At 33.2% G+C, this 27,580-nt stretch overlaps 1 protein-coding gene across 1 annotated transcript in view; it reads left to right on the top strand.

Annotated features, from left to right (window-relative positions):
* NCKAP1 (NCK associated protein 1) overlaps positions 1 to 27,580 on the top strand; it is a 95,406-nt gene that overhangs the window by 49,160 nt on the left and 18,666 nt on the right. Inside the window, exons 11-23 of the mRNA XM_059928282.1 lie at positions 431 to 527; positions 910 to 1,016; positions 1,764 to 1,896; positions 4,340 to 4,421; positions 6,060 to 6,118; positions 11,969 to 12,114; positions 14,176 to 14,308; positions 18,797 to 18,916; positions 19,561 to 19,700; positions 20,571 to 20,702; positions 23,022 to 23,240; positions 23,430 to 23,560; positions 23,790 to 23,887. Coding sequence (XP_059784265.1) covers positions 431 to 527; positions 910 to 1,016; positions 1,764 to 1,896; positions 4,340 to 4,421; positions 6,060 to 6,118; positions 11,969 to 12,114; positions 14,176 to 14,308; positions 18,797 to 18,916; positions 19,561 to 19,700; positions 20,571 to 20,702; positions 23,022 to 23,240; positions 23,430 to 23,560; positions 23,790 to 23,887 — 1,597 coding nt within the window. The remainder of the gene's footprint in view (positions 1 to 430; positions 528 to 909; positions 1,017 to 1,763; positions 1,897 to 4,339; positions 4,422 to 6,059; positions 6,119 to 11,968; positions 12,115 to 14,175; positions 14,309 to 18,796; positions 18,917 to 19,560; positions 19,701 to 20,570; positions 20,703 to 23,021; positions 23,241 to 23,429; positions 23,561 to 23,789; positions 23,888 to 27,580) is intronic.

The raw sequence follows: 27,580 nt of genomic DNA, 5'->3' as shown, positions 1-27,580 counted from the left end.
TATTAAGTTATATTTATTGACTCTATGTGGGGGTGACAAATGTATACAGTAGAACAGTGCTTACTTTTGAGGATTTCACAGTCTAGTTTATAGAGTGCTAGTCTCTATGGTACTAAACTGGCAGAAATTATTCAGAAATAGACATCTGTATATTGGGAAATACTTCTTGAAGGACTGGTCTTGAAGTTTGGGTAGGATTTTGATAGCTAGAGAGAAGAAAATAAACATAGTTAAAAAAGCAGCACAAGTAAGGCAGAGATAAAGATGAGATTGGAAAGTCACTTAATGACAAACACATAGAAGATATTTGTAAGGGCTTCTGTTTCCTAAGAAAACTTTGGAAGTTGACCCTGAAATGATGTTATTTAATTGCCAATAATAAGTTTACTAGAAACAGATAAACTGTAATGGTGAGTGTCTTTCCCTGTAGTGGTTCAATGCACAGAGAAAGACGCAAGTTTTTAAGGTCTGCACTGAAAGAATTGGCTACTGTCCTCTCTGATCAACCTGGCTTGCTAGGTCCCAAGGTAATTGATTTAATTCTTATTTCAGCTACAACAAGTGTCTCATATTAAAATTTAAAAAAATTTTTTCTTCTCTCTCTGTGAAATTTTACTAAACTTTGAGTCAGGGACTACATAAGAGGATTTTATATTTAGCTGAGAGTGGATTTGCTGACTTGGCACTCGTAAATCAGACCTTCCTGCATTTTCCTCACATCCTGCTTATGTGCATGCTTTCCCTGATACATACTTTGAAGTTTTCTTCTGTTTTCTCATTTCTGTCTTTTAAAGTTGGTATTATCAGTTTTGCTAATGACTTTTCACTTGGAGAAAGATTATGAATACGTTTTGTTTTTAATTGTTGCATGAGAGTAAATAATGTTATTATTTTTTTAATATCTATCAGGCACTTTTTGTTTTTATGGCATTATCCTTTGCCCGTGATGAAATTATCTGGCTACTTCGTCATGCAGATAACATGCCAAAGAAGAGTGCAGATGACTTTATAGATAAGTAAGTTAGCAGCATTTAAAAAAAATATTTTTTGTATATTTTGATTTATGGGCTATAGAATTTGGGGACTAAAGTGACATTATTTTTAAAAACATTTTTTAAGGCTTTTCATATTTGTCATAATGGAGGAATATTTATAATATATCGTTAGGTGGTATGAATTACAGTGCAAAGTCAACTTTAGCTTAGAATTAGGGCTTTAAATGTTTTCTCTTTAGTACTCTAGGTGGTCATAGACATCTTGTTTGTTTTCTTGCTATAGTATAGTATTTCTTATGGAATTCATGTTTCAAAATTATGTACTACACAGAAATTTGAATAAGAATCCTAACAGAGTTGGAACTGTGTCGTTTGTAATATCTTTCTCTCATTTTAGTCCACGGTCCCTCAATACAAGTTAGATAAATGAATCAGAGAAATAAGAGCATACAGAAAAATCTTACTTCTCCCTAATACTGTAATCTTCTTTCATTTATGATTTTTTAATGATGTATTTATGAGATGTCCTCATTTTATTTTTATTTTGTATTTTCCTTTATCAGTTTTTTATTCTTAGCTTTTTTTTTGCTTTCCATGATTTCTTTATTTATATGAAATAATATAAAAAGAAATTAGTTGACATTAAATATTTAACAATGCTTTTTCTAAGGAAAAAACTTAATGTAGCAATATCAAAGGCATTTCATATTTTCCTTGATGACAGTGAATTTAATTTTTGCAATATTTTTCTTGAATTTTTTTAAAAAGGCACATTGCTGAATTAATATTTTACATGGAAGAGCTTAGAGCACATGTAAGGAAATATGGACCTGTAATGCAGAGGTATTACGTGCAGTACCTTTCTGGCTTTGATGCTGTTGTCCTCAATGAACTTGTGCAGGTAAAAAATTATGTCATATTCTCCCTTTTGTTCCTTATTTCCCGCCTCTCTAATAACTGATTTGTTTGCTCAGTAAACATTTACGAAATTAATCTTTTACCAAGTGGTGAAGATACAAATGTAAATAAGTCATGGTCATATTTTGTCAAGGGGATCATCGTCTAGAGGGGCAAAAACATTTTGTTGTAGTACAGTGTGATGGGCATTATGCTTACTTACGTGTGTATAAAGCTCATAGTGAACACATGCAAGGAATAATTCTTTATCTTGGGGGTGGAGGTGTATGGTAACCAAATTATAGAGGGTCTTGCAAAAGAGGAGGTTAGTCATAAATCAGATTTAATACTTAGGAAGATCACCCTGACTCAGTGTTGGCGATAGATTGCTGGGGGCCAAGTGAGGATGCAGAGAGATCAGAAGAAAAATTACTATAGTAGGCTAAGTGAGAGCTATTGGGAGCCTGAACTTGGGCAGTGGCTATGGAGATAAAGAAGAGTTGATGGAGACATTATAATTGATAATTAAGTATTAGAGGAAAACAGAAGATAAATCTTTTTGCATAGTGTGTTAGAGAATGGCCAGTAAAAAAAAATTCATCTAGATATCATAGTTTAATAAAATGTCCTAATTTTATTTTCAATTTGGATTTTCCTCTATTGATTTTTAGTCTTAGCTTTTTTTCATTTTTTTGCTTTCCATAATTTCTTGATTCAGTCTTTTTAATCTTAATATAGATTTCTTTTTATTTTTATTCCAAATAAATTGACTGTAAGGAAAATAATATTTCAGTGTTTTCATTTTAAAAAATCACAGATGTCTATAAACTACTATAAGCTAACATATGTAAGCTAAGAGAGGAAGAGCAGCACGAATTCTCTTTACATTAAGACTACTCTAAAACTACTCATTTTCCACATAAATAACCGTACTTTGAAATCCGAATTTTCTTTCAAACTTACCTAAAAATGCAAATAAAAAAAAAATTGTTCATGTAATTGTTTGCCCTGGATTTTATACAGCTTATAGTTTACTATCCTAAACTACTTTATTTCTTTTATCCACTAGATGGAGCTCATATGCTTCCTTTAATAATGGCTATTAAAAGGGGGAATAGAAAAGCTGATTTTATCCTTAGAGTGTTATTGCTTTGCTGCAGTTTTTTTTTGAATAGTTATTACTTACCAGATAAACCAAAGGCTACTGTGCTATCACAATCTAAAAAGTAAACCAGACTCCTGGTTTCATGGCATTTTGAAACTTACTATGACTAGTTGGATATTTATTAATAAATTTTACAGATTTATGTTAAAGTGTTAGAATTTTTAAGTCACTCCATGTCTTTTGGTGTCTTTTATATAAACTGGATTTTAACAATACTGAGAAAATTAATTTTTTATTTTTTCTGGGATTATAGTAATAGTAGTAGTAGCAGCAGCACTAATAATACTAATATTAATAATTGGCAAATTTATTGATAGTATATTACTTCTGTACAACAACTCTGTGACGGTAGGTATAGTGAAGAAAAAAGACCTTATGTAACTTGATCAGTATTGCACAGTTCATGAGTAATAGAGCCACTATTTGAACTCAAGTCTTAACTCAAATGTCTGAGCTTTTTACCACCCACTTCTGTTGTAAAGTATATGCATAGTGTTTTTAACCATTTGTTACGATTTAAATTTAGAACTAAGATTAACCTGTTAAAATAATTCATTGTATTAGGTATTAGTTTTTTTTTAATTGTGGTAAAATATACATAACATAAAAGTTACCATTTTAACCATTTTTAAGTGTACAGTATAGGACATTGTGTACGTTTACATTGTTGTATAAGTCTTAATGTTTTGAAAATTGTTTATGCTTTTTGTGAGTTAAGCATCCACTTTTTAAAAAGTTTATCATTTAGCATCTACTTTACATGCAGTTATCAAATATTCACTTTTTTTAGCCAGTTTGAGAGGGCTTTTTTTTGGCCCTAATTTTGTTGAGGTAAAATTTATATACGATAAAAATCATCCATTTTTAGTGTACTGTTTGAATTTGGGCAACTGTATTCATTCATGTACCATCACCAGTCAAGATGTAGAGCATTTCCAACACTACAAGTTTTCTTCTGCACCTTTGTAGTTGATTCCCTCTCTAGACCCCCAGCAACCCCTTGTCTGCTTTTTGTCACCTTTTGCCTTTTAAAAAAGTTTTTCCTATAAATGAAATTGTCATGATATAATTTTTTGTTTTTCATTTCTTTCAATTAGCATAATGTTTTTGAGATTCATCCATGTTATTGTGTGTATCAACCTTCCATTCCAGAAAGGAATGTTTTTTGCAGAAAAATATTCCATACTATGGATATGCCAGTTTGTTTATCCATCTACCAGTTGATGGACCTATGAGTTTTTTTCCCAGCTGGATGTTTTTATCATTATTTTTTGTTTTTCAGAATCTTTCTGTTTGCCCTGAAGATGAATCAATCATCATGTCCTCTTTTGTGAACACTATGACTTCTCTAAGTGTAAAACAAGGTAATAAGTCTTTTAAATAAAAACATATTTTCTTGTAATCAGGTTTCAAATTCGATTATTAAAGAGAGGATTTAGCAGTTAGTTTTTACAGAATTACTTACCTTATTTTTGGGCATGTTTAACCTGTTCTCTTTTGTTTTAACTTTGTTCGTACTGAAGCAAAGGTTTCCAAAATGGATGTGTGATGATTATAAAAATCATGAGACATACAGCTTAACATTTCTTATTATTCAGCAGGGGGGAAAAAGCATTTTGTAATATAAAAAAAAAAATAAAGAAAAATGAGCACCCCACATCGTAACAAAGTGCATATTTGGTCCAAGCATTACCTATGACAATAATGGATACCATTAATAAAATGGTTAATCTGGGCAGGCACTTTATATGTATTATCCTATTTAATCCTCATCAGTGTTAAAAAGCTGTTATTACTTTTATTTGACAGATTTGGAAACTTAAGGTTTGAGGGTTAACCTCTCAATTATTTAACATGGTTTGCCCACACTCTAACAGATGTTAAATAGTACAGTAGGATCTTAAGTTCAGGTCTGTCCATCTCAAAACTTGATGTCTGCCTCTCCATTAGTTGAATACTCTATTCCAGTAGACTGATATGATGTTTAGTTTTATAATATTTAAGTAAAAGTTATCAGAAACCTTGAAAATTTCTGAGTAATAAATTTATTTTAGTTTTATTAATCTTTATAGTTATCACACTTAAGTAATGAATCTACTGTAACCTTGCCTGGTGGTGTTTGGTTTATATAAAGTTATTTTGTGGAACTGCAGCATGCTATCCAAAGTTTCTATTCACAGGATTCCTCATGCTCTATTTTAGGTCCTTTAAATTGACATGTAAGCAAAATGAGAGTCACAGGGTTTAGGAGAGAAGTCTGTACTTTACACTTCTCTTAGCATAACTGCCTCCTTTATCATCATCTTTATAGGATATGAAAATTATTTCGCTCTTACCTATTAAATTATTTTTATTTTTAAATTGTAGTAAAATAAACATAGTATGAAATTTACTACCTTATCATTTTTAAGTGTACAGTTCAGTAGTGTTAAGTATACTCACATAGTTGTGCAATAAATATTCAGAACCTTTCATCTTGCAAAACTAAAACTCTGTAAAATAACAATTCCCCATTTTCCTTTCCCTCCAGCCCCTGGATCCACTATTCTACTTTATGTTTCTATGAGTTCGACTATTCTAGATACTTCACATAACTGAATTGTACAGTATTTGTCTTTTTTTGTCACTAACTTATTTTACTTAGCATAATGTCCTCAACATGTGATCCATGTTGTAGTATGTGACAGAATTTGTTCCCTTTTTAAGGCTAAATAATGTGCCATTTTTGTGTTTATATCACATTTTGTTTATCCATTCATCTGTTGATGGACTTTTTGGTACTTCCACCTTTTGGCTTTGTGAATAATGCTGCTGTAAACATTGGTGTACACATATCTTCCAGACCCTGCCTTTATTCTTTTGTATATATGTCCAGAAGTGGAATTGTCTTAGCTCTTAAATTTTAAAATGTGATTATAGGTATGTATAATTACATTATTACAAATTATATTAATTACAAATTAATTAGATTAATTTGCTTTGTAATCTTTTTCCTATTGTAGTTGAAGACGGGGAAGTATTTGATTTCAGAGGAATGAGATTAGACTGGTTTAGATTACAGGTAAGAATAATTTTCATTGTCATTCTGTTTTGTTATTGAATACCTTAGTTAACATGAAAACATAACTTAGGATGAAAAAAATATTCATTATTGTACACCTATTGAAAAGACTTCTTTCGTATAACTAACATAGTCTTTACTTCATGGAAGAAACTTTTATATTGAGATATAATTGACATGAAGCGTTCTGTTAGTTTCAGGTATACAACATAATGATTCAATATATAAGTGTATTTTGAAATGATCACAGTAAGTCTAGTTAATATCCATTACCACATGTAGTTACAAAGTTTATTTTTTCTTGTGATGAGAACTTTTAGGATTTACTCTCATAGCAACTTTCAAATATATAATACAGTGTTATTAACTATAGCCACCATCCTATACATTACATACCCAGGACTTATTTATTTTGTAACTGGAAGTTTATATCTTTTGACTACCTTCACCCATTTCACCTACTCCTGACTCCCTGCCTCTGGCAACCACCAATCTGTTGTCTGTATCTGTGAGTTTGGGGTTTTTTTGGTTCATTTTGTTTTGTTTTTTGTTATTTTAGATTCCACATGTAAGTGAGATCATATGGTATTTGTCTTTCTCTGTCTGACTTCTTTCACTTAGCACAGTGCCTTCAAGGTCCATCCATGTTGTCACAAATAGCAGGATTTCCTTCCTTTTCTCATGGCTGAATAATATTCCACTGTGTGTGTGTGTGTGTGTGTGTCCCCCACAACTTTTTTATCCATTCATCCATCAGTGGACACTTAGGTTGTTTCCATGTTGTGGCTATTGTAAATGATGCTTCAGTGAACAAAGGGGTGTAGATATCTTTTTGCAGTAGTGTTTTCATTTTCTTCAGGTAAATACCCAGACATGGAATTGCTAGATCATATGTTAGTTCTATTTTCAATTTTTTCAGGAACCTCCATACTGTTTTCTATAATGGCTGCTCCCATTTCCATTCCTACCAGTGATGCACACGGATTTCCTTTTCTCCACATCCTCACCAACACTTGTTATTTATTGTCTTTTTGATAATAGCCATTGTAACAGGTGTGAGTTGATGATTAGTAATGTTGAACATCTTTTTATGTACCTGTTGGCCATCTGTATGTCTTCTTTGGGAAAAGATCTATTCAGATCCTCTGCACATTTTTAATTGATTTGTTTGGTTTTTTGCTATTGAGTTGTATATATAGAAGACACATTTTGTACTAGTTGTTAAATTTGGATAAATATATTTCTCACTTATACCAATATAAAAGTTTTTGAATACAGTATCATAATTTTTACATAACTAGGTTTTTGGGCCACGTAGTCTTTGTTAGAACTACTCTGCCATTGTAGTGTGAGAGCAGCTTTATTTAATATGTAAACAAATGGGCATAGTTGTGTTTCAATAAAACTATTTATAAAAGCAAGCAGCTGGCTCACAGACCATAGTTTACCATCCCCTGATCTAGTGCTAAAAGCTTAATTTTTCTGAAATGCAGAAATAAATGATATTAGACTTAAAAAGTTTTTATTCAATATATAACCATCACATAAATAGTTTTTAAGGACTTTTTAAAATTCAAGCCTGAAATTTTTGTATGTACTGTAAATTTAATGATAGAATTTAATTGCCCCTTAAATATTTCTAGTAATTATGGGGAAACTGTGGCATGGTATTTTCAATAACTGTATATTTAAAAATAATAATAATATGTTCTCATTATAAAAAGTCAAAGTATCCAGAGGTAACGTAGAAAAGGAAAATTCGCGCTTTTCCCAGTTTCATTCCCCAGAAATATTAACTTCTAATAATTGGCCTATGCAGTATCCTTTTAGGTGTTCAAACCTATAGATGAGGTTATACTGTATACTGTTCTGCAACATAAAAAAATTTAAAAGTGTTTTAATTAAAAGTGAAAATATAACCACTATGTGTTTGAGGAAGAGATTTTTAGATGAATACAGTCTCAGGAAGGACTCACAGAAAGAGCGTACTTTTCTGGCAGTCTGCTTAGTTCCCTGAGGTGCTTTTGCTTTTGTTAGGTTCTTTCCTTCCAATGTCAAAATATATAGGCACTTTTCTGTCTCTTGCTCTGTGTTCTACAGCAGCATATTTTTAGAAATTAAGATTTTATAAATTAAGCCACAGTTTTAAGTAACTTGCCTGAGATTGTAGAGCTGGTTAGTGGGAGATCAGGGAAAGAATACTTGAGATACCACCATCCCAAAATGTTTAATGTGTATATATTATAGGTTATTTTCTTCCAGTTAAAAATAAAGTTTAGAAATTAACATTTTCTTGTTTTAAAAAGTGCTATGAAGCAATACATAAGCAGTGCTTATAGAATGAATGAAAATAGAAGTGGAATTACTCTGCCAAAGGATATACACATCAAAAATTTAAAGAGTCATTGTCACAAAGTTTGAACTGCTTTCAGTCTCTTACTCTTAGTTTGTGGGAGTGCCTAAACCAACATTTAGGTTCAGAGAATTTTAGAGATTTAGGTGCATTTCAAATTTACCCTTATTAAATACTTCCAGGATTCTTAAACTTATTCATTTGAAAAATTTACTTGAGAATTGTACCTTTGTCCAGTGCAGTCATACAGCAGAATATAAAGCATTTGAGTGAGCATTAGAGATATAGAATTGATATATCCCTCTGTGAGATTTTTAAATTTTCCTTAGCTTATAAATGCAACACTGTAATGACATTGCTATCTCTCTTCACATAGTCTTCCTTCTTTGTTTATCTCTGTATCCAAATTTCTTCTTTTTATAAGGACACTGATCATATTGGATTAGGGTCCACTTTAATGACCTCATTTTAACTTGATTACCTCTATAAAGACTCTTTACATTCTGAGGTATTAAGAATTATAATTTTGGGGGACATAATTCAACCCGTAACATTGCTCTTAACCAGGATTGTGACATACAGTCACTCAACCCCTTTCTATTGCATAATAGATTCTTATTTTTTAGTGATAATAAGTCAGAACATACCAAGGAAGGAAATAATGGGACATAAAACTAAGCCAGAGAAGTCTTAACTAGGAAAAGGGGGCAGAAGTGTGAGGTGGGAGGCAGTGTCCAGAATGTAGGAGGTTTGCAGAGATTATTAAGAGCAGGTCAACAGTGAGGGTTCTAAGACTACAGACTAGACCATAGGATGCAGGAGATAAAATATTGTCGGTAGTATTATATAATCTGTAGAAGAGTACAAATCCTCTTTTGGGTATTTTATAAATCTGGCTATGAAGACAAGGCACAAAACATGAAAAATTAAATAGCAGTTTAAAAATCTAAAAGCTTACGTTAAAATATGCCACCGACAGAGTATGATTAACAATTAATTATAGTTTTCTTAGGAAGGAGAAAGTTTTTTTCAAGTTGGAGTTGCTAGTAATGGCTTTATAGAGAAAGCAACGTTTTAACCCAGACATTGAAAGATAGGTAGAATTTGAATAGGAAAATAGCTTACACAGGAAAGGGCAAGTAAAGAAACTCTTTAGTGTAAAGTATTACTACAAGAAGGAAAATATCAATATCTTCACAAAAGATATGAATGATCTGAGTTTGATCAGTGATCTGGTAGAAGGACAAGAGTTATTAGGTATAAGCATATGGCCAGAGAGAGATGTAGAGCTCTGTAGATATCACTTCTTGAGTGGAGCAGGGCTAGAAGGATAAACATTTGGGAGAATGTTATAATATGCTTTGTGCCTTCACTGGAGTCTTTGTAGTCTTAAAAGAAGAGTTCTCCTTCTCTACATGTATTCTCTGCCATTTTTTTCTGCTTCCTAAGGCATCTCATTCCACTGTGTCTCATTAGTCCCCTAAGCATCTTTAGTCACTCTTTCATTTAGCTTCTTCTCTTCTGCCTTCTAATTTACTTGGTTTGTTCAAATCTTAGACTTTTATTTAAACCAATTCTTTTTTAGTAATGTATGTTTCTTCTTCCATTGTTGTCACGCATTTCAAATGAGTGTTTTAAATCAAATTATCTCATTTTGTCACCATCTATTTCATCTGAATTTATTTTCACAGTGATATTTTAATTCAGAATTTTTAAAATGAGGCTCAGTTAATGGAAGTCTTTATTGAACTCATGGCCACTACTGGTTTCTCTTTATACTTTAAATCTGATGAAAGGTAAATTAAACTTCCATTAGACTTAGTTTGTGATGAATATCCAGAATATATCTTGCCATTAGAGTATTGCCATTATATTCCTCTTTCTCCTCCCTTTACTGGCAGACACAAACAACAAAATATAAAACTCTGCTTTGTGATGTGCCTGCCTCAGTGAATGGTACTTTCCTCCATGTAGAAGCTGAGATTTCCCATTGTAGAAGCTGAGGTTTGATTTTTATCCTACTTAAAAGGCAATAATTATTTAGTCTCTTAATGTTTCATGGGTACTAGCAGAAGACATGGGGGTCTTGGATCAGAGACAAAGGACTTAATTCACTGCACAGGAAGTGGCATGAACATCAGTATATACACATCATTTTTCCCTTGTTTCCTTGTCTCGTGTGGGTAGTACAGAGAGACCCAGATGAATGCTATGCATTGGTCATATCTTGCAGCTAAGGAGGACTGAGTTTGAGGAACTCTCTGTTTTGTCATCAACAGTAAGCATACTTGCTCTTTGTTCCAGAGGGACACATTTCTTTATTTCTCAAGTTTGGTAGATGCAAATATAACCCCCAGAAATGGCCTGGATAGTGAGTGGTCTGGGCCTTGCGTTTTTGGCATATCCAGCAGGGTGTGTAGGCACACATATGAGATTTATGAAGGAATGTCTCCCAAAAGCCAGAACCCTGGCCACCATCCATAATTCTCTGTTGCCTATCACATCTAGTCATTCCCAGATTAAACACTTTTGAACTGTACGACCCTAGACCATAGCATAATCCTGTGTGGATTATTGCCACCACTTCCTCCTAAAAGATCTCTGCCTTCTGTTCCCTTTCTGCCCACCCCTCTCTGTTTCCCCCTCCACAAAGAATAATCTTTCTAAACAATAATTAGCCATCACACAGAACCTTCGGTGGTTCACCGAAAAGTTTAAATTCTTTAACATGATATTCAAGGATCTGCAGGATCTGGTTGAATCTCTTCTTTCACCATTTCCTTTCTCTTCTCTGCACTCTAACCGCGGCCATAGTGAGCAGTGTTTTGTTCTGTAGGCAGCCCTCCTATTCTTGTTCTCCACCCTTCTGAAATGTCCACCGTCCGTGGGCAGGTTTCGCTTTCTGTGAGTTGGTACCTCTTTAGTGGAATTTCTTTTCCTCACAACCTATCCTGATGGTTTTGGTTAAGACCTATCGCCTTTTTGGTCAACCTACACTAATTTTTACCATCTTCACAGTGGTTTTCTAGAATCCATCAGTTAATACAGTGTGTTATGTTATCCAGTTTTTAATGATTCAGTATAATCTAAAACCTCCCTGAATCAACATGTGCAATACCTACTTTCATCTTACTGTTTCCTATGTATGTTTTCTCTTGAAATAGATTGAAAACCTCTTTTGGTAGGAACACCATGACAATTCGTTGTTTTATACTTTTGATATTGTAACTTCACTTATTTTGGGCATTCAAGATGAATGACCCATGTATTAGATTCTGTTTTATGGACAGAATTTCAGTTTATTTAAATAAATTCTTGATAGGAATTTCAAGTTTGGGTCACTGTAGACAATTTTTAAAAGGTGATGTTGCTCATAATAAACTTTAAGTATTTTTCAGTAGTGGGTGTTTTTTTTTTTTTCCTTTCCCCCCTGTAGACTTGCTCTATACCTAAAGTCATTACCTAAACTACTTTTGTTTTTTGCTTTACTTTTACAGGCATATACTAGTGTCTCTAAGGCTTCACTTAGTCTTTCAGATCACAGAGAACTTGGAAAGATGATGAATACAATAATTTTTCACACAAAAATGGTAGATTCCTTGGTGGAAATGTTGGTGGAAACATCAGATCTCTCCATATTTTGGTATGTTGTAATTTTCTTTAAATCAGAATTTGAAATTTTTATTATCCAAAGGTATGTTTCTTGATTATTTTATGTTAGTGTGGTGCTTAGTACAGTTCAGTAGTAGACTCTTAAGAATAAACGGAATAGTGGACAACTTGCCAATAGAATGAAGTTTACCAAGTTGGGATTTTGTGTCTATTTTTAATTCTCTATAAGAGCAACTCTTACTGATGTGAATTTATTTTTTACACTTTCTTTGAGGAGGTGAAAAACAGTCACTTCAGATTGTGTCATTAGACTAAAGGAAAAAAGTTTTGGATCAGGGTCAAATAGAGCAAACATTGGATATTAAATAGCACATAATTTCACTCTGCAGTATTAAGTTAAGACATTAGTATTATGATGATGTGGTGACTATTGCCTCCATTGTGCTCCACTCTCCTTTGCTTCTATCATATAGCTCTTTTGTTATACTTAGTACTTTACAACTCTTTTTCTCCCCCACATAATATGGTTCTTTTTAAAATTTATTTATTTATTTTTGGCTGCATTGGGTCTTTGTTGCTGTGCACGGGCTTTCTCTAGTTGGGGCGAGCAGGGGCTACTCTTCGTTGTGGTGCGTGGGCTTTCCATTGCGGTGGCTTCTCTTGTTGCGGAGCACGCACTCTGGGTGCGCGGGCTTCAGTAGTTGTGGCGCATGGGCTTAGTTGCTCCGCAGCATGTGGGATCCTCCCAGACCAGGGCTCGAACCCGTGTCCCCAGCATTGGCAGGTGGATTCTTAACCACTGCGCCACCAGGGAAGCCCCATAATATGGTTCTTGAAGATGGTCATATTTTTGTTTCCTTCATGTCTAATATAGTAGGTACTTAATAAATATTTAAATGAATAAGTGAGCTTGATTGTAATAAAATTAATAAACAGTAGTGTCAGGACTCAAACTTAAGTATTCTTACTTCAGAGCTGTACAGTAACAACTCTGTTTCTGCTTCCTAACCTTTTTTCCTTTAGGGAAGCTGATGGGAATAGTCTAGTAGATTCCTTTAATTCTAAAATGCTGAGATAGTCTCAGTGGATAGTGATAGTTTCTTTGTATTGAATAACGATCATTATGAAAAGCTTCTCGTTGCTTTTATTTTTGGGGAAAAAAATCAATCTACAATGATTTTTGCAGTTTGTAGTATGGCTTTAATTAGCAGTGTTACAGAAGAAATCCAAATCGCCAGGCGGGGAAGACATAGGGATCTCTTAATGCAACTCATGAAGCACAATTATCACATAACAAGTTTGTAAGAATTTTAAGGATTATTTGGTACCCTATCCTATTGTCTGACCCAAAGGCTACCTTGGAAAGAAAACGGAACATTTTACGTTTAGGTATTTTTGAGCTACAGAAAGGTTCCTATTGCAAAAGAAGGATACAGCAATCAGAAATTCCTCTTCTCTTTCTGGGAAATAAAGGCACTTTGAATAATGTTTAAAATTTGCAAATTTTCAGTCATTTAATTAATTTTTATCCATATTTTCTCTTAACCACATTCTTACTTTGTCATATCCAAGATAAAGACATGTTTACTACTTCTGTTTGTCTTCATTATTCCAAGATGTACTATATTTTATCACCTCACATTCTTTTAGATTTAACATCTCTTAAATCCGGAAGTAATTTAAAATTGATGGTGTGTCATTGTTTAATTGACAATGTTTTTCTTTCTTAGTGGTACATAAAATAATGGTGTTTCTTACAATTGATAGTGACTTAGCTTTGATAAAATTTGATGATGTAAGATTTGAATATCGTATATTCATATGCCATAGATATGGTTTATCTTCTCTTTTAATTTTTTTATTTAAAAATGTGTTAATGTTATATAAATAATATTTTTATTACTCTGAAATGATTATTGGTGTGTAAGAGATAACTCTTTGGAAAAATAACTTTTCTCTTCCTAAGAGAATAAATGCTACAGTTGGTAATTTTTGCTCACTTGAATCAAATTAAATTAATTATAAGGTACTGTTTCATAAAATTTTAATTTTAACTATAAAAATTGTGATTCTAATTTTTGTTTCCTTATAGTTTTTATAGTCGTGCTTTTGAGAAGATGTTTCAACAATGTTTGGAATTACCCTCTCAGTCAAGATACTCAATTGCATTCCCACTACTTTGCACTCATTTTATGAGTTGCACACATGAACTGTGTCCAGAAGAGGTAATTTCAGAGTAGTATTGCAATTTATATGGTATGCAGAATAAACTACTCTAAACATAAAGCTGACCAAATGTTCACAAAGACTCACAAAGTTCTAATTATCTAATCTAGCTGCCCACTTAATGCATCTCTATGCAGAATCAGAAGAATGCTTGAATAGATATATGATATAGACATAATATCTATTTGAATGATCAGATAAATATACATACATGTTTATAAGAACATATCATAAAGTCACTTGGAATTACCTTTATTAAAATAAATAGTGAGTCAGGTATTAATATTTATGGTAAAGTTATATAGTGATTGATTTTTGAATGCTTAGTTTTCCTCTGAAACGCTAATTGAAAAGACTTGAAAGTTGTAGAGATTACTGACTAAACATAAACATTTCAAAGAGGAATTTCACTGACTTGTCAATATAATTGATACAGTAAGCAAAATCCAGATTTGCTGGTATTTGTAATATATTCACATATAGGCACACACAGTTACTGAGTAATTGAACTACTCAGTTTTACAGATACCAAGTATCTATAAAAAATTTACTCAGTATTTCTTCTAATCTTTCAAGAAGAAATATCACTTTGTGAGTATGGTAAGAATATATATTAAAATTAAATAGTATTTTAAAAAATAATTTAACTTAGTCTTGAATGCCTTTACTTAGAGCTGCAGAACTTGTAGAAAAGAAACTTACAAATAGCAGCATTATTATTATCTTTAAGCATTAGGTAGTATCTATTGCAGATTGTTTTTCAGCATTCCATTGGAAGCAGACTCAGACAGAAATTCGCCTGCAGGAAGTTTATTAGGGAGTGCTTTTAAGATTAATACCTGTGAGGATATAATACCACCAATTTTAATAGATTTGTAGATTTTTTACAATTAAAAGATTTTTTCCCCCCAATCATGACACCTAAGATATACTGTCAGTTTTTCCTCACCATCATCCTTCCCATTAATTACCCATCAAGTCCTCTTAATTTTATTTGTGTGGTATATTGTAGTTCAGCTTTTCAGTGTTTTTCATCTGTACTGCTAAATAATTTTTCTTCCTTCAATATCTGCCTTAAAGACTAACACAATGCCACCAGAGTGCCTCTTTCCTTCTTAAAGAACCATCAGTGGTTCTCCATTGCATATGGAGAAAGTAAAAATTTAAAATCGTCAACAATTTGATCTCTACCCCCATTCATTTTTTTTCTTTTGTTTTTTTGTCTTTAAGAAAAATACATATATAAACATAAAAATGTCATTTTAAGTATTTTAAAATGTATAGTTCAGTGACATTAATTACCTTTACAGTGTTGTGCAACCTCACCACTGTTCATTTCTAAAACTTTCATCACCCCAACCAGAGACTCTGTATACCCTTAAGCAATAGCTCCCCATCCTTCAGCATTCCATTGGAATGGTATACTCCAGTCTGCTTTCTGTCTCTATGAATTTGCCTCTTCTAGAGAGTTCATATAAGTGGAATCATACAGTGTTTGTCCCTTTGTGTCTGGCCTATTTCATTTAATGTACTGTTTCAAGGCTCATCCGTGTTATAGATATATCAGAACTTTCTTTTTATGAATGATAATAATCCATTGTATGTATATATCACATTTTGTTTATCCACTATATACTCACAGTCTTCTACTTTCCACTCCCTACTGTAACTATCCCACCTTAGGTAAACTGTACTAATTTACTAGTCTACTTTTTGGCATCTTAGAGGCTTTTTCCTCATACATAAAATTCATTTCACTACACCTCTACCTGTCGTACTCTTACTTTTTCTTCAATGATCAGCTTAAATCCACCTCCTCCAAAAAGGTTTTCAGCATTGCTCCAGTTAAAATCTGTCCCTCCATTACCATATTTTCATGGCACTTTCATCATTATTTTATCTATCGTCATCTAACCCGTAGCATTTATTTTAATGTTTCTACCTCATTTTGTTGGTAAAGTTATGGTTCCCTAATGGGGTAAGACTCAGTTCTTACCAAATAATTACAACAGGTAATTAATAGTGTGTTTATATTTATATAGAACCATAGAATTTATACAGCATTTCTCATCTTTTGTTGCATTTGATTATTACAACAAAGTAACAGCATAGTCAGAACTACTGATAATTTCTGGTGGACTGATGTTTTTTTTCTCCCTATATTCATATAGCTAGTAAGTGGTACTATTCTGTTTTTCATTTAGCTAACTTGTTAAAGCCTGTTATATTCCAGCTGTGCCTTCTTAAACCTGTGATTGAAAGGATGCAAAGACACAGTCTTTACCCTAGACAAATCCGTGATCTGATGATCTGTGTTGTGGTAGAAATATACATGGGGCACTCTGGGAACGTTGAGGGAATTCATCTAAGGGTGATGAGGGAATTCACCTAAGGGTGAGGATAGAGTAAGTTGGTGTGCACAGTTAATAGTTCTCAGTGCAATCTTGCTTTGTAATTTTAGTTTTAGCCATTCATCTCATTTAGATCAGAAAGGTTATAGAAAAGGCCTCTAGAACAACTTCTTAATGCTGAGGCTTTATTTTAAGCTGTAGTTCTTACAGTGAATTTGAAGAAAGATGGTACCTTTTGAACTAGATTTGAAATTCACACCCTCCTGGGTCAGCAGGATTCCCAGATAATGGTAGCCAGTACTAATGAGAAACTAATTATCGTGTTGCTATAACTGTACCATCCAGTAGAGTAGTTCACTCATCTTTTCCAGTTTCATTGTTTAAAAATCTTCCATATGCTAATGTCTCCTAAATCTATATCTGCAGCCCACACCTTTCCCTTCGAGTTGGATTTTCTCTGTATCCTGCTGCAACTTAGGTATTTTTAACCATCTGAAGTGTAACATGTCCAGAATAGACTTACTGATTTTCCACATCCACCCCAACTTGAAGCCTTTCTGTTTTTGGCTCTGCCTTTATATATGTTTATATATTCAGACTCCTGCCTCCTCTCACCCTTGAACAAGCCACATCATCTTTTGCCTGGATGATTGTTATTGTCTCCTAAGTGGTCTCTTTGCTTCTGCCATTATCCTCTGTTCTCAGCACAGAGCCAGAGTTAAGAAATCTTAGTACTGTTTTCTTTCCAGTCTTAGCATTTTTGAGCCATTGAAGAGAAGTAGTGAAATCAGATCTGTATTTTAAATAAGTTAGTCTAGTAAGTTTGAAGCAATGCTAGTTCAGTGTTCTTTTTTTCCGGAAGAAGGGATAGCAAGGGATATGTTTTATCTTTCAGGAGTCAGAGTCTGGTTAAATAAAACACAAATGTTTATAATTTGAAATTTTTCCTTAAATAAAGTGAACCATTATTTAATTGTATCTGGTCTGTAGATCCCTTTAGGTTTTGCTTCCTATTCAAGTTTTAAAGGGCATTTTAAATAAAATACATTATAAGGTAGCATGGTACATCTAGAAACAGTTATTTTACATGTTTAAGTATTTTTATATTCTTTTATATTATCTTACATTTATTTCAGCATAGAAATAATGTTTGTAATGTCTGCATATGTTTGTTATATAATTATGGAAGATCAGGGAAAGAACACTTATAAAAATCTGTCTCCAGAAACTAACACAACATTTTAAATCAACTATACTCCAATAGAAATTTTTTAAAAAGCTGTCTCTTTGTAAGTATTGCAAATGTATAGTGCAAAGTTGTACAGCATTATATACTCAACATTCCAGTTACCATTGACAAGAAAAACCCATTAAACTATTGCAACACCCACCAAAACTAAAATGATACAGAATTCTGTAGCTAGAGATAGATTGATTTGAGTGAGTGTATGTATCTACATATATGTATATAATCTCCCAAACGTTAGATATAATATTCTTTTTTTCCCCTGTTGTGTTCAGAAAATGCATTCGTGGTCAGCTTTTTTTTCTCTTCTGGGATAGGGAGTTTGATTTTAGAGAGTTGAATGCCTTGTGAATTTGTTTGTTTTACTGAGTTGATTTCTAATGATTTTATTTAAATATTTTAACATTTCTTTTCTGTTTATACACTATAAAATTCTATGTTTTCAAGATTTTTATGTATATATATATATATACACACACACACACACACACACACGTGTGTGCGTATAATCAGGTGAGATCAGAAAATATAACTCTAAATCTGATCTTTCATATTGTGTGTTTGATATTTTATTATTTAAGAACTGGATATAGGACATTGGAATTTGAAAATTAACAGTTTTTCATGTTAAGGAAGACACTGGTCCTTTCAGATTCCTTGCAATCATAATTGTATAATCACCAGGTACTTATTTTATGTCAGTTGTGTGCAAATACAATATGGTAGGTTAGTTGTTAAAAGAGATAAAAGAAATCTATAACATCTCCCATCCTCACTCCTTATTGTAGAATAGACTTGAACCTTATTTTCCATGTTTATTTAAAAAGTGTTTTAATTCAAACTACTTTCTTATAGTTTTTATTATTGTTGTTACTGTTTTGCTTTAACAGAGACATCATATTGGAGATCGCAGTCTTTCCTTATGTAATATGTTCCTCGATGAAATGGCCAAACAAGCTAGAAATCTCATCACTGATATTTGCACGGAACAGTGTACTCTTAGTGACCAGGTGATAATTTAAATGTTTCCTTACAGATAGGAAAATTGTGTAGGAAGGCAAGAAAATGATCTCTTAGCTAGTTTTTTTTTTCCTTTTTTTAATTTTATTCTCACACTCTCAGTAAATCTCATTACGTTGTGAAGCTCCATTATTAGGTTTTTAAAAAATTCCCTCCGTCCTTAGGATTACAGTTTAAAATTAAGCTTCTAGCTTGGCATTCAAGTCCCTTCCTAAGGTAGCTCAAACCGCTCTAACCTGTACTTTATACTCCACTACCTAGTCATTCTAACTGGATTCTGAACACATCATGTCCTATCATAGTCTTGGTCTTCATAGGCCATTTTCCTTTCAGTAAAATGTTCTTTCTTATTCCTCATTTGCCTGGTATTTTTTAACTTGTCCTTTAACTGTAGCTTTGATTATAACTACCTCTATGAAGTGTTTCTTCACACAAGATTTACCTGTTTCTGTTTTTCACCAAGCTGAGTGGGCTCTCCAAGCTGGCTAGGTAAACTCTACATCTCACTTATTACCTCTCTTCTTAGTGCTAGCATGATATTTGCCACATAGTCTGGATTTAGCTAAGGTTTGTTTCAGTAGTTAATGTTTTCAAAGTAATTGGTTTGTATGATTTCGTTTCTTTTTAAATTCAGTTGCTGCCCAAGCATTGTGCCAAAACCATCAGTCAAGCAGTGAATAAGAAGTCAAAAAAACAGACTGGTAAGAAAGGGGAACCTGAAAGGGAAAAACCAGGAGTTGAGAGCATGAGGAAAAACAGGCTGGTAGTGACCAAGTAAGCCATCCACTATTATTGTATCTTTTTGTTATAGGTAGAGGAGTTTTTTTTTCATTTTTTGTATGGCATTAGTACTGAGGAAATGCTGGTAATTGTAAATTCTTCATTTCCCAGTTGTTAATTTTTTTGACCTTTGTGAACTTGATTAGCCAGTTAGTGCTTAATTTCATCTCAAAATACATATTTTGGATTTTTGAAGAAAATACATGTAATAGATGTCATTTGTCTTTATATGTTGAATATTGAAGGCCAAGAATCTGTCTAAAGATTTGGGGGGGTATACTATAAGCAGTCTATGATTTTCAGTTTATTTAAAATCAGATGTCTGACACTACTTTGGCATCTTGTCATATATTAGAAAATACTTGATGTCCTTCTTTTTTAATGGGTATATTAGACTAGATAGCATTCAGTGCTGTTTGTTTGTTTGTAGGGGAGGTATAGATGAGCAATAATAGGTGAATATTTTTTGTTTAAAGTAATTGCCTACTTCCTTGCTTCCTATGTTGAGCAAGCTATTGGCCATTTTGTAGACAGCTTTCTTCCTCCAGAACAGAAAGTACAGCAGGAGTTGGAAATGATTCTTTATGAGTGCAGAATAAGCTCTTTCTTGTATATTAAGTCAATATAGTCATCATCTGAATGAAGAAACAAATGAATGATGCTATCTTTAGAAAATTGCTCTCAAAGGTTAGTGATACCCTTAGAGATTTTGAACTTGTCAGTTCAGATCTTAAGAGAGAAAAAATCAATTTTGCAGTTATTATTCCCAAATAAAGTCTGATATGTGTATAAAATTAATTTTGTATTGCTGTGATGAAATGCTAAAGAAAATTTTTAATTTACTGTTCAATAATATTTTTTCAGCCTTGATAAATTGCACACTGCACTTTCTGAGTTGTGTTTCTCTATAAATTATGTACCAAACATGGTGGTTTGGGAACATACCTTTACCCCACGAGAATATTTGACTTCTCATCTGGAAATCCGCTTTACTAAGTAAGAAAGAGTATAAACTGTTTTTGTTTGTTGGTTTAGTTAATGAGTTTGTTATATTTATTCTTCATATCTATGCAATGTTTACTTTTATGAGGGAAAGCATTAGTAGAAATCGTATATAAATGGTATATAAATTAGTAGAAACGGTAGTACAAAAAATAATGAACTGGGAAGTATAAAGAATAGTGAACTGGGAATTACTTAAATTACCCAGATTCTTATCCCATATTTATTAACTAGTTGCAACACTGGACAAGCCAGTTAATCTCTGTGAGTCTTAACTTCCTTGTAAGAAAAAGGGAGAAGATTGGAGCAAATAGGTGTACTTCAGCGGGCAGGTGGCATCCCAGTAGGATCATGAAATCAGTTTAGAAGGTTGTAATCAATATTTGAAGGAAGAAAGAAGAGGGAGGGAAGTAAAGAAGGAAGAAGAAATAGGAAAAAAATCAGTGCATTGCATGTAGTAAGTAGAAATACTGCTTCATGAAACTGTTTATGTATGTGTGTAGTGTGTTGTGATGCTAGATACATATCTTATAGTGGATCACAGTCAAATGTGTGAAAACCTCAGGACTAGATGAACACTTAAGTCTTGTGAATTCCAACGTATGCTGTTATGCCAGTAGAATTATAGACTCTTGAGGCGCTCAATTCTAATTACTTTTATAAGTTATATATGTTTCTTGAAATGATATTTTATGTAACAAGTCAGAAATCTTTTAATTTTGTAAATATTGCTTCAGCCTTTTTCTAAAATTACACACTTATTTATTAAAGAAAATATTGATTCAACATGTTTTTCTTGAAGGCCTTAAGGCAATTTATGAAACAAAATTTTGCCAAAGGTTTTTCAAAAAGTTTGGCAAAAGGTTGTAGTCACTAACAAGTGTTTGTGCCATATGCATAACATTGTGTTTGTTAAGTACTATGAGTAGTAATGAAACGGTATAAAGCTTAGAGCTTCGACAATTATAGAACAAAATAGAATATTTAAATGGGCAGTAAATTGAGTGTTAAGTCATCAGCTGAGAAGAGTCCGGTGTTGAGCAAAGACTACCTTTTGCTCTTCTTTAGTAAGGTAGGCATCCTGAGAGTGAAACCCAGACTGCTCCAGTATTTAGACCGGAGGGACATTACGCCTTCTGGTATTTATGGCTCTCAACTGGGTGGGGTAGGGAGTGGTGGGTGGAAGGTAGGGTTCAGTTTACAGCTCCCTTGTTTTCCTTCTGTAAACAGTCTGGCCCGTTAATCCAAGGAGAAGCAGATGTTCTTTTTACCAAACATCTACTTAGTGATCAGGATCAAGGCAAGGCTATATAAACTTGTTTACCTGGGAAAGATTTTTATGCCAGGACAAATAGCTTGTGAGTATTAGTTTGTTGATTTTTGCTGATCACTTGAGCACAATCTTAGGACTTAGGGGCTGTGTACAAGGATAGCAGTTTTTGTCTTGAGTTGTTCTTCTGGGACTGTTACTAGTGATGGGGTTTGTCTGGTGTCTTTAAGGATTCATCCTTACAAATACAAGTCTAAGATCTTTGTAAATCTAATGCTCAAGGAGTTTTAAAGAAGGTGGCTAATGTGGGAAAAGATCGTTTAGGAAAGTATTTTCAACATTTGTTTCCTTTTAGGCTTATACAGTTTCTTGGGATATAAACCAAACAGATCTGTGTTTTATGTGGTGTGAGTGATTATTGTACAATAAAGCCTTTGTTGTTGTTGCCATGCTTTGATTGTCATGCATTTTGTTGAGAGGTAGCACTAAGTCAGGCAGATGTGGGGTCAAATCCTAGACCCACCACTTCCAAACAAAGTGACCTTGAGCAGTTTACTTGAATTCTGCACCTTAGTTTTTTTTTTTCCCCCTCTATGCAATGGTGGTGATAACTGCATAGTAGGGTTATTAAATATGAAGACTGTAGGTAATATATATAAAGCCTAAAAAACTACTGGCACATAACAGTGCCAAAGGAATTCAGGCTATGGACTAAATAGTCCACTGTACTTGCTGGAGACAACATATCATGTTAAAGGAATTTTTTAAACCTCTTTATTCTTAAATCATTTTTATTACTGATGCCCTTAGTATTTTTTTTTAATCACTTGCATTCCCATTTCATTATACCTTTTAGGTATATATTCTTTTTTAAAGTTGTTTCTGTGAGATAAACGTAGTAGTAATTTCATGAATTTGTAACAAAGTGTATTTAAAATTTCATTGCTTATTTAATATTAGAGATCAGTAGATTGAATGGCCTGTTTATATAGATACAACAATTAGAACTTTTTAATTCGTTTTTTACCCGCCCCCGCCCCCAGGTCAATTGTTGGAATGACTATGTATAATCAAGCCACACAGGAAATTGCAAAACCATCAGAGCTTCTAACAAGCGTAAGAGCATACATGACTGTACTCCAGTCAATAGAAAACTATGTGCAAATTGATATTACAAGAGTATTTAATAATGTGCTTCTTCAACAAACACAACATTTAGACAGTCATGGAGAGCCAACCATTACAAGTCTGTACACAAATTGGTAAGGAACATATTTAGAAATTCGGAGTGATATAAAGTTTCTTTGTAATGAATGAGTTATGAAAGTTTTTTTTTTAATGGATAATTGCTCATTCATATTATTAGTCAACTTTAAAATTATATGCAGGAATGTATACCATAATAAATTTTGAATTAATTTCTCCATTTGTAAATTTACTTTTCGCCTTAGGTATCTGGAAACTTTGTTAAGACAAGTCAGCAATGGTCATATAGCTTATTTCCCTGCAATGAAAGCATTTGTGAACTTACCTACGGAAAATGAATTAACATTTAATGCAGAGGAATATTCTGACATATCAGGTGAATAATACTCTGACATGTTTTAGAGAATGAAGAATTCTTTTGGTTTTGATTCTGTTATTACTATTTTCATTCAATTATATGGATAATCATACATTGTATCTTAGACTTAGCTTTGCATTTGTGTTCTTATTTATTCTACTGACTTTTCTTAGGGTTTTCCATTAATAATTTGCTTCTTAAAATGTTTGCTCTGTCAAAGTATAAAATTAATTCCATTTCCTTTCAGAAATGAGGTCGTTATCAGAACTGCTAGGCCCATATGGTATGAAGTTCCTAAGTGAAAGCCTTATGTGGCATATTTCATCACAAGTTGCTGAACTTAAGGTAATATAGTCTTTATTGATTTTAGCTTTAAAACATTTCAAGAATATGAGCAGCAAGCCTAGAAGCCTCAGGGAACAAATTTCTCATCTTTAATTTACTTTCTTGTGTTCCTTTCAGTAAGAGATAATAGAAGAGTTATGGTCCAGTAATTTAGCTTTTGCCAACTATTTTTTATTTCAGACTGAATAAGCATATTCTTCTAGAACTGTTTGTATTTTTAGTGCTTCTTTGCCATTTAATATGGTGGGTTGAGTACTATGATGTGATAATAAAAACTAGTCTATTCATATCTATGAGAATTCAAGGTATCTGATGTCCTTAACAGTGCTGCAAGGCCCCTAGAGGATCTGGCCTTCCACTTTTTCTCACCTTTTACACTCCTCCATCCTGGCTGGCCTACTTGCTATTGTGTCATCTCAAAATACTCTTCACTAAGATACTGTCTTAGCTTGTCTTCTCATGACATTCATGTATTTTCAATTATCAGAATATCCCTCCTTGACCACACTTTTAAAAATAGCAACCATTACTTTTTATTCTTTTTATCCAGCTTTATTTGTATTTTACTGGTGACCTTCCATATCATGCATCTTATGTCACTCACAAGAATAAAAACTCAATTATAAACTCTCTTAAAACCTTGGTGCTAAATTAGTGTCCAGCACATAGTAGTGCTTGGTAAATATCTGTTGGATTCAAAAATAAAAATAGGTAGCTTTCCTTACTCTTTACTTTGTTCTAGGACTTTTCTAAGCTCTTTATATATTTTTTATTAACTCCTTTAAATCCTTAAGACTGGTATTGTCCCTATTTTACAAATTAGAAAAGTGAGACCAGGAAAGGTGAAGTAACTTGTCCAGGCTCACATGCTAATAAGTGGTGAAACTTTTAATTTGAATCTGTATAGTCTATCTGGCTCCAGAGCTTATACTAGTACCCTACTACACTGTCTTGAGAAATGCAAGAGATCTTAGCAGTCAGCTAACCCACCCTTATCTGATGCCGGAATACACATTTTTCTAGGTGGATGATTTGGTCTTCTTGAAAATGAGACAGTCTTATCAATTACTGCATATCTCTAGTTATGTTAATATCTAAATAGTAATTTTTGATTGGTCCTCATTCTTACATCAAGAGGTAGAGACTGCCTCTAACAAGATGACCCTTCACATATTTAAAAACTTTCGTTGGTATTACCTTTCTCTTCCCTAGGTGAAGTATATTCATATTTAGTCTCACTCTCTTCTGTTACAAATTCTATCTTGTTGGTGTCACTTTTAGAGGCTGGTGCCCTGAACTGAGAATAAACTTCAGCTAGAGATCTGAGTAGTGAGGGTGTACCTACTTACCCTGGACACCATACTTACTGATACAGTTTAAGATAGCATCAGCACTTTACATAGCTATACCATGCTGTTTTCAACTTGGAATCAGGTGCCTTTTTTTCCCTTCCCCCTTCCTCCTTCTCCTTTCCTCCTTTCCCCTTCCTTCTTCCCCTCCCCTCTTTTGTTTTCATATACAGACTTGAACCAGGCTTTCTACATCTTATATTTTGTGTGATTTCGTTTTTTAGACCTTTATTGTTGTTCCTTTAATAATTTATCTTGTTAGATATTGTTCATTATTTCTGGATATTTTTTTAGTTCAGATTTTGTTATAGTCTTTCAGTAATCCTTCTATAAACTTAACTGTCTTAGCTATGTCCTTTAGTATCAATGTTATCAAATACATTCCTGCTCTTTAAAAGAAATGGAAGGAGCTTATGTTTTAACATTTCTCTTTTGTATCTTGGAGTGACCATATTTTCTTTCTCAGATATTAAAATTGAATTTAAAGTTGATGTGATAATAGTATAGTGTTGACTTCTTTTTTAATACTATGACTTTTCTGACTCTAGTGTTATTTCTTGGCTGGATTCTTTTTCAAATATTTGGTAGTATTAAACCTGAGTTAAAAAGCTAGACAAAAGAAACTTTTTGTGTAGGAGCTTAGATTTATTATCTTTGGAGATATATGGGTGTGAATTAGCTTGGGTTTCTCATTGAATGTAGTATACCCCAAAACCAAGATGGTTTAGGATACTAAAACTTTTTTTTCTCTAAAACTTTTGATTTTAGTAATCTGTGTGATTTTCCTTACTTAACTTTTCTTTTTACCTTCATAAAAACTTGCCTATTTTATTAATGATTTAATGTTACTTGTAAGACTTTTAGAAAATCACATGATTATGTTTTGGTATTTAGGGGCTTTTTATTTTTATTTTTTTGCTTCTCAAACACTAAATCCTGATTTAGTTGAGTATTTTTCAGAAGGCTTCTTCATGTGGTCAACGATAAATATGAAAGCTTTACATTTCTAGCATTGTGCCCATTATCATTTAGATTTCTGCAAAACAAAGCTAGCCCTGAGGATTTAGTTTTCTGGAATTGCACAGTGCTTTACAGTGGTTTTCTTAGATATCCTTCTTAATAATCCCAAGTTGTAGTTCAGATTTCTCTGAATTTATTTTATTTTTTTAAAATTAATTAATTTATTTATTTTGGCTGCGTTGGATCTTCATTGCTACGCGTGGGCTTTCTCTAGTTGTGGCGAGCGGGGGCTACTCTTCATTGCAGTGCGTGGGCTACTCTTTGTTGCAGTGCACCGGCTTCTCATTGTCGTGGCTTCTCTTATTGCAGAGCATGGGCTCTAGGCACGCAGGCTTCAGTAGTTGTGGCTCGCGGGCTTAGTTGCTCCGCGGCATGTGGGATCTTTCCTGACCAGGGATCGAACCCATGTCCCCTGCATTGGCAGGCAGATTCTTAACCACTGAGCCACCAGGGAAGTCCCTCTGAATTTAACTATTTGTATATTATTAAGAACTGGAGGTGTTATTTATGACTTTGTATTCTCAGCCTCTGTGTACTGAGGCATACTTCAACGTGTATTCTGATAATTTATTCCATAAGAAATCTTACGATCATAATATAATGGTGTTTCATATAGACAACTTCAGTGTGTTTTATACTGTTCAGTGTGTTTTATATCTCATTGAGATAAATCTCCAGAAGTACTTGTCTATCGGTGCTGATTCTAATTGCTTTGCATTTTTCAGTGTCCTATAAAATTACTTTCCTTAGAATAATCAAATTTATGAAATTACAGAAGTAAAATAACATACAGATTGCTGCTTCCAATACTGGTAGGCTAGGTTATTTAGATCAACTTTTCGCTTAAGGACAACTTTTTTTGAAATGTATATATATATGTATATAAAGAAAAAATTTTCTAAAGAAGAGCTAAAAAGGCAGTGAGGTGTTTATTTCTAGGCTAAAATCAAGGAAAGCACTGGAAGCCACTTTGCTGATGTGAGGACATTCGCTGATCCAGAAGTAACATTTGTTAAGATTCAGCTGAGTCTTGGTGGTCTTGTGGGGAGCAAGGGGCTCCGTAATCAAAACCCAAAGACTGCCCAAAGTAGGAGTGGAAAGGAATTCTGCTTAAATTCCCTTTCGCCCTCTTTACATAGATACCCCAAAGAGTTATACCTTCAGGGTAACAGTGAACTGGAAACGATTCACCCCCCACCCCCCAGGATTTGCAGCCCTGTTTGTGTTACTCTCTTTGTCTTGAATCTCAAGTCTTGAATGTGGATTAAAAGTGGTCCTAGATTAGTAGTGCCCCAAGGTGCTTGGCAGAAGCCAATAAAAATCC

Source organism: Balaenoptera ricei, chromosome 7, assembly GCF_028023285.1.
Source record: "Balaenoptera ricei isolate mBalRic1 chromosome 7, mBalRic1.hap2, whole genome shotgun sequence".
NCBI classification, from domain to species: Eukaryota; Metazoa; Chordata; class Mammalia; order Artiodactyla; family Balaenopteridae; genus Balaenoptera; species Balaenoptera ricei.
Note: the sequence above shows the minus strand (reverse complement) of the source record. Positions and strands in the feature narration are given on the sequence as shown.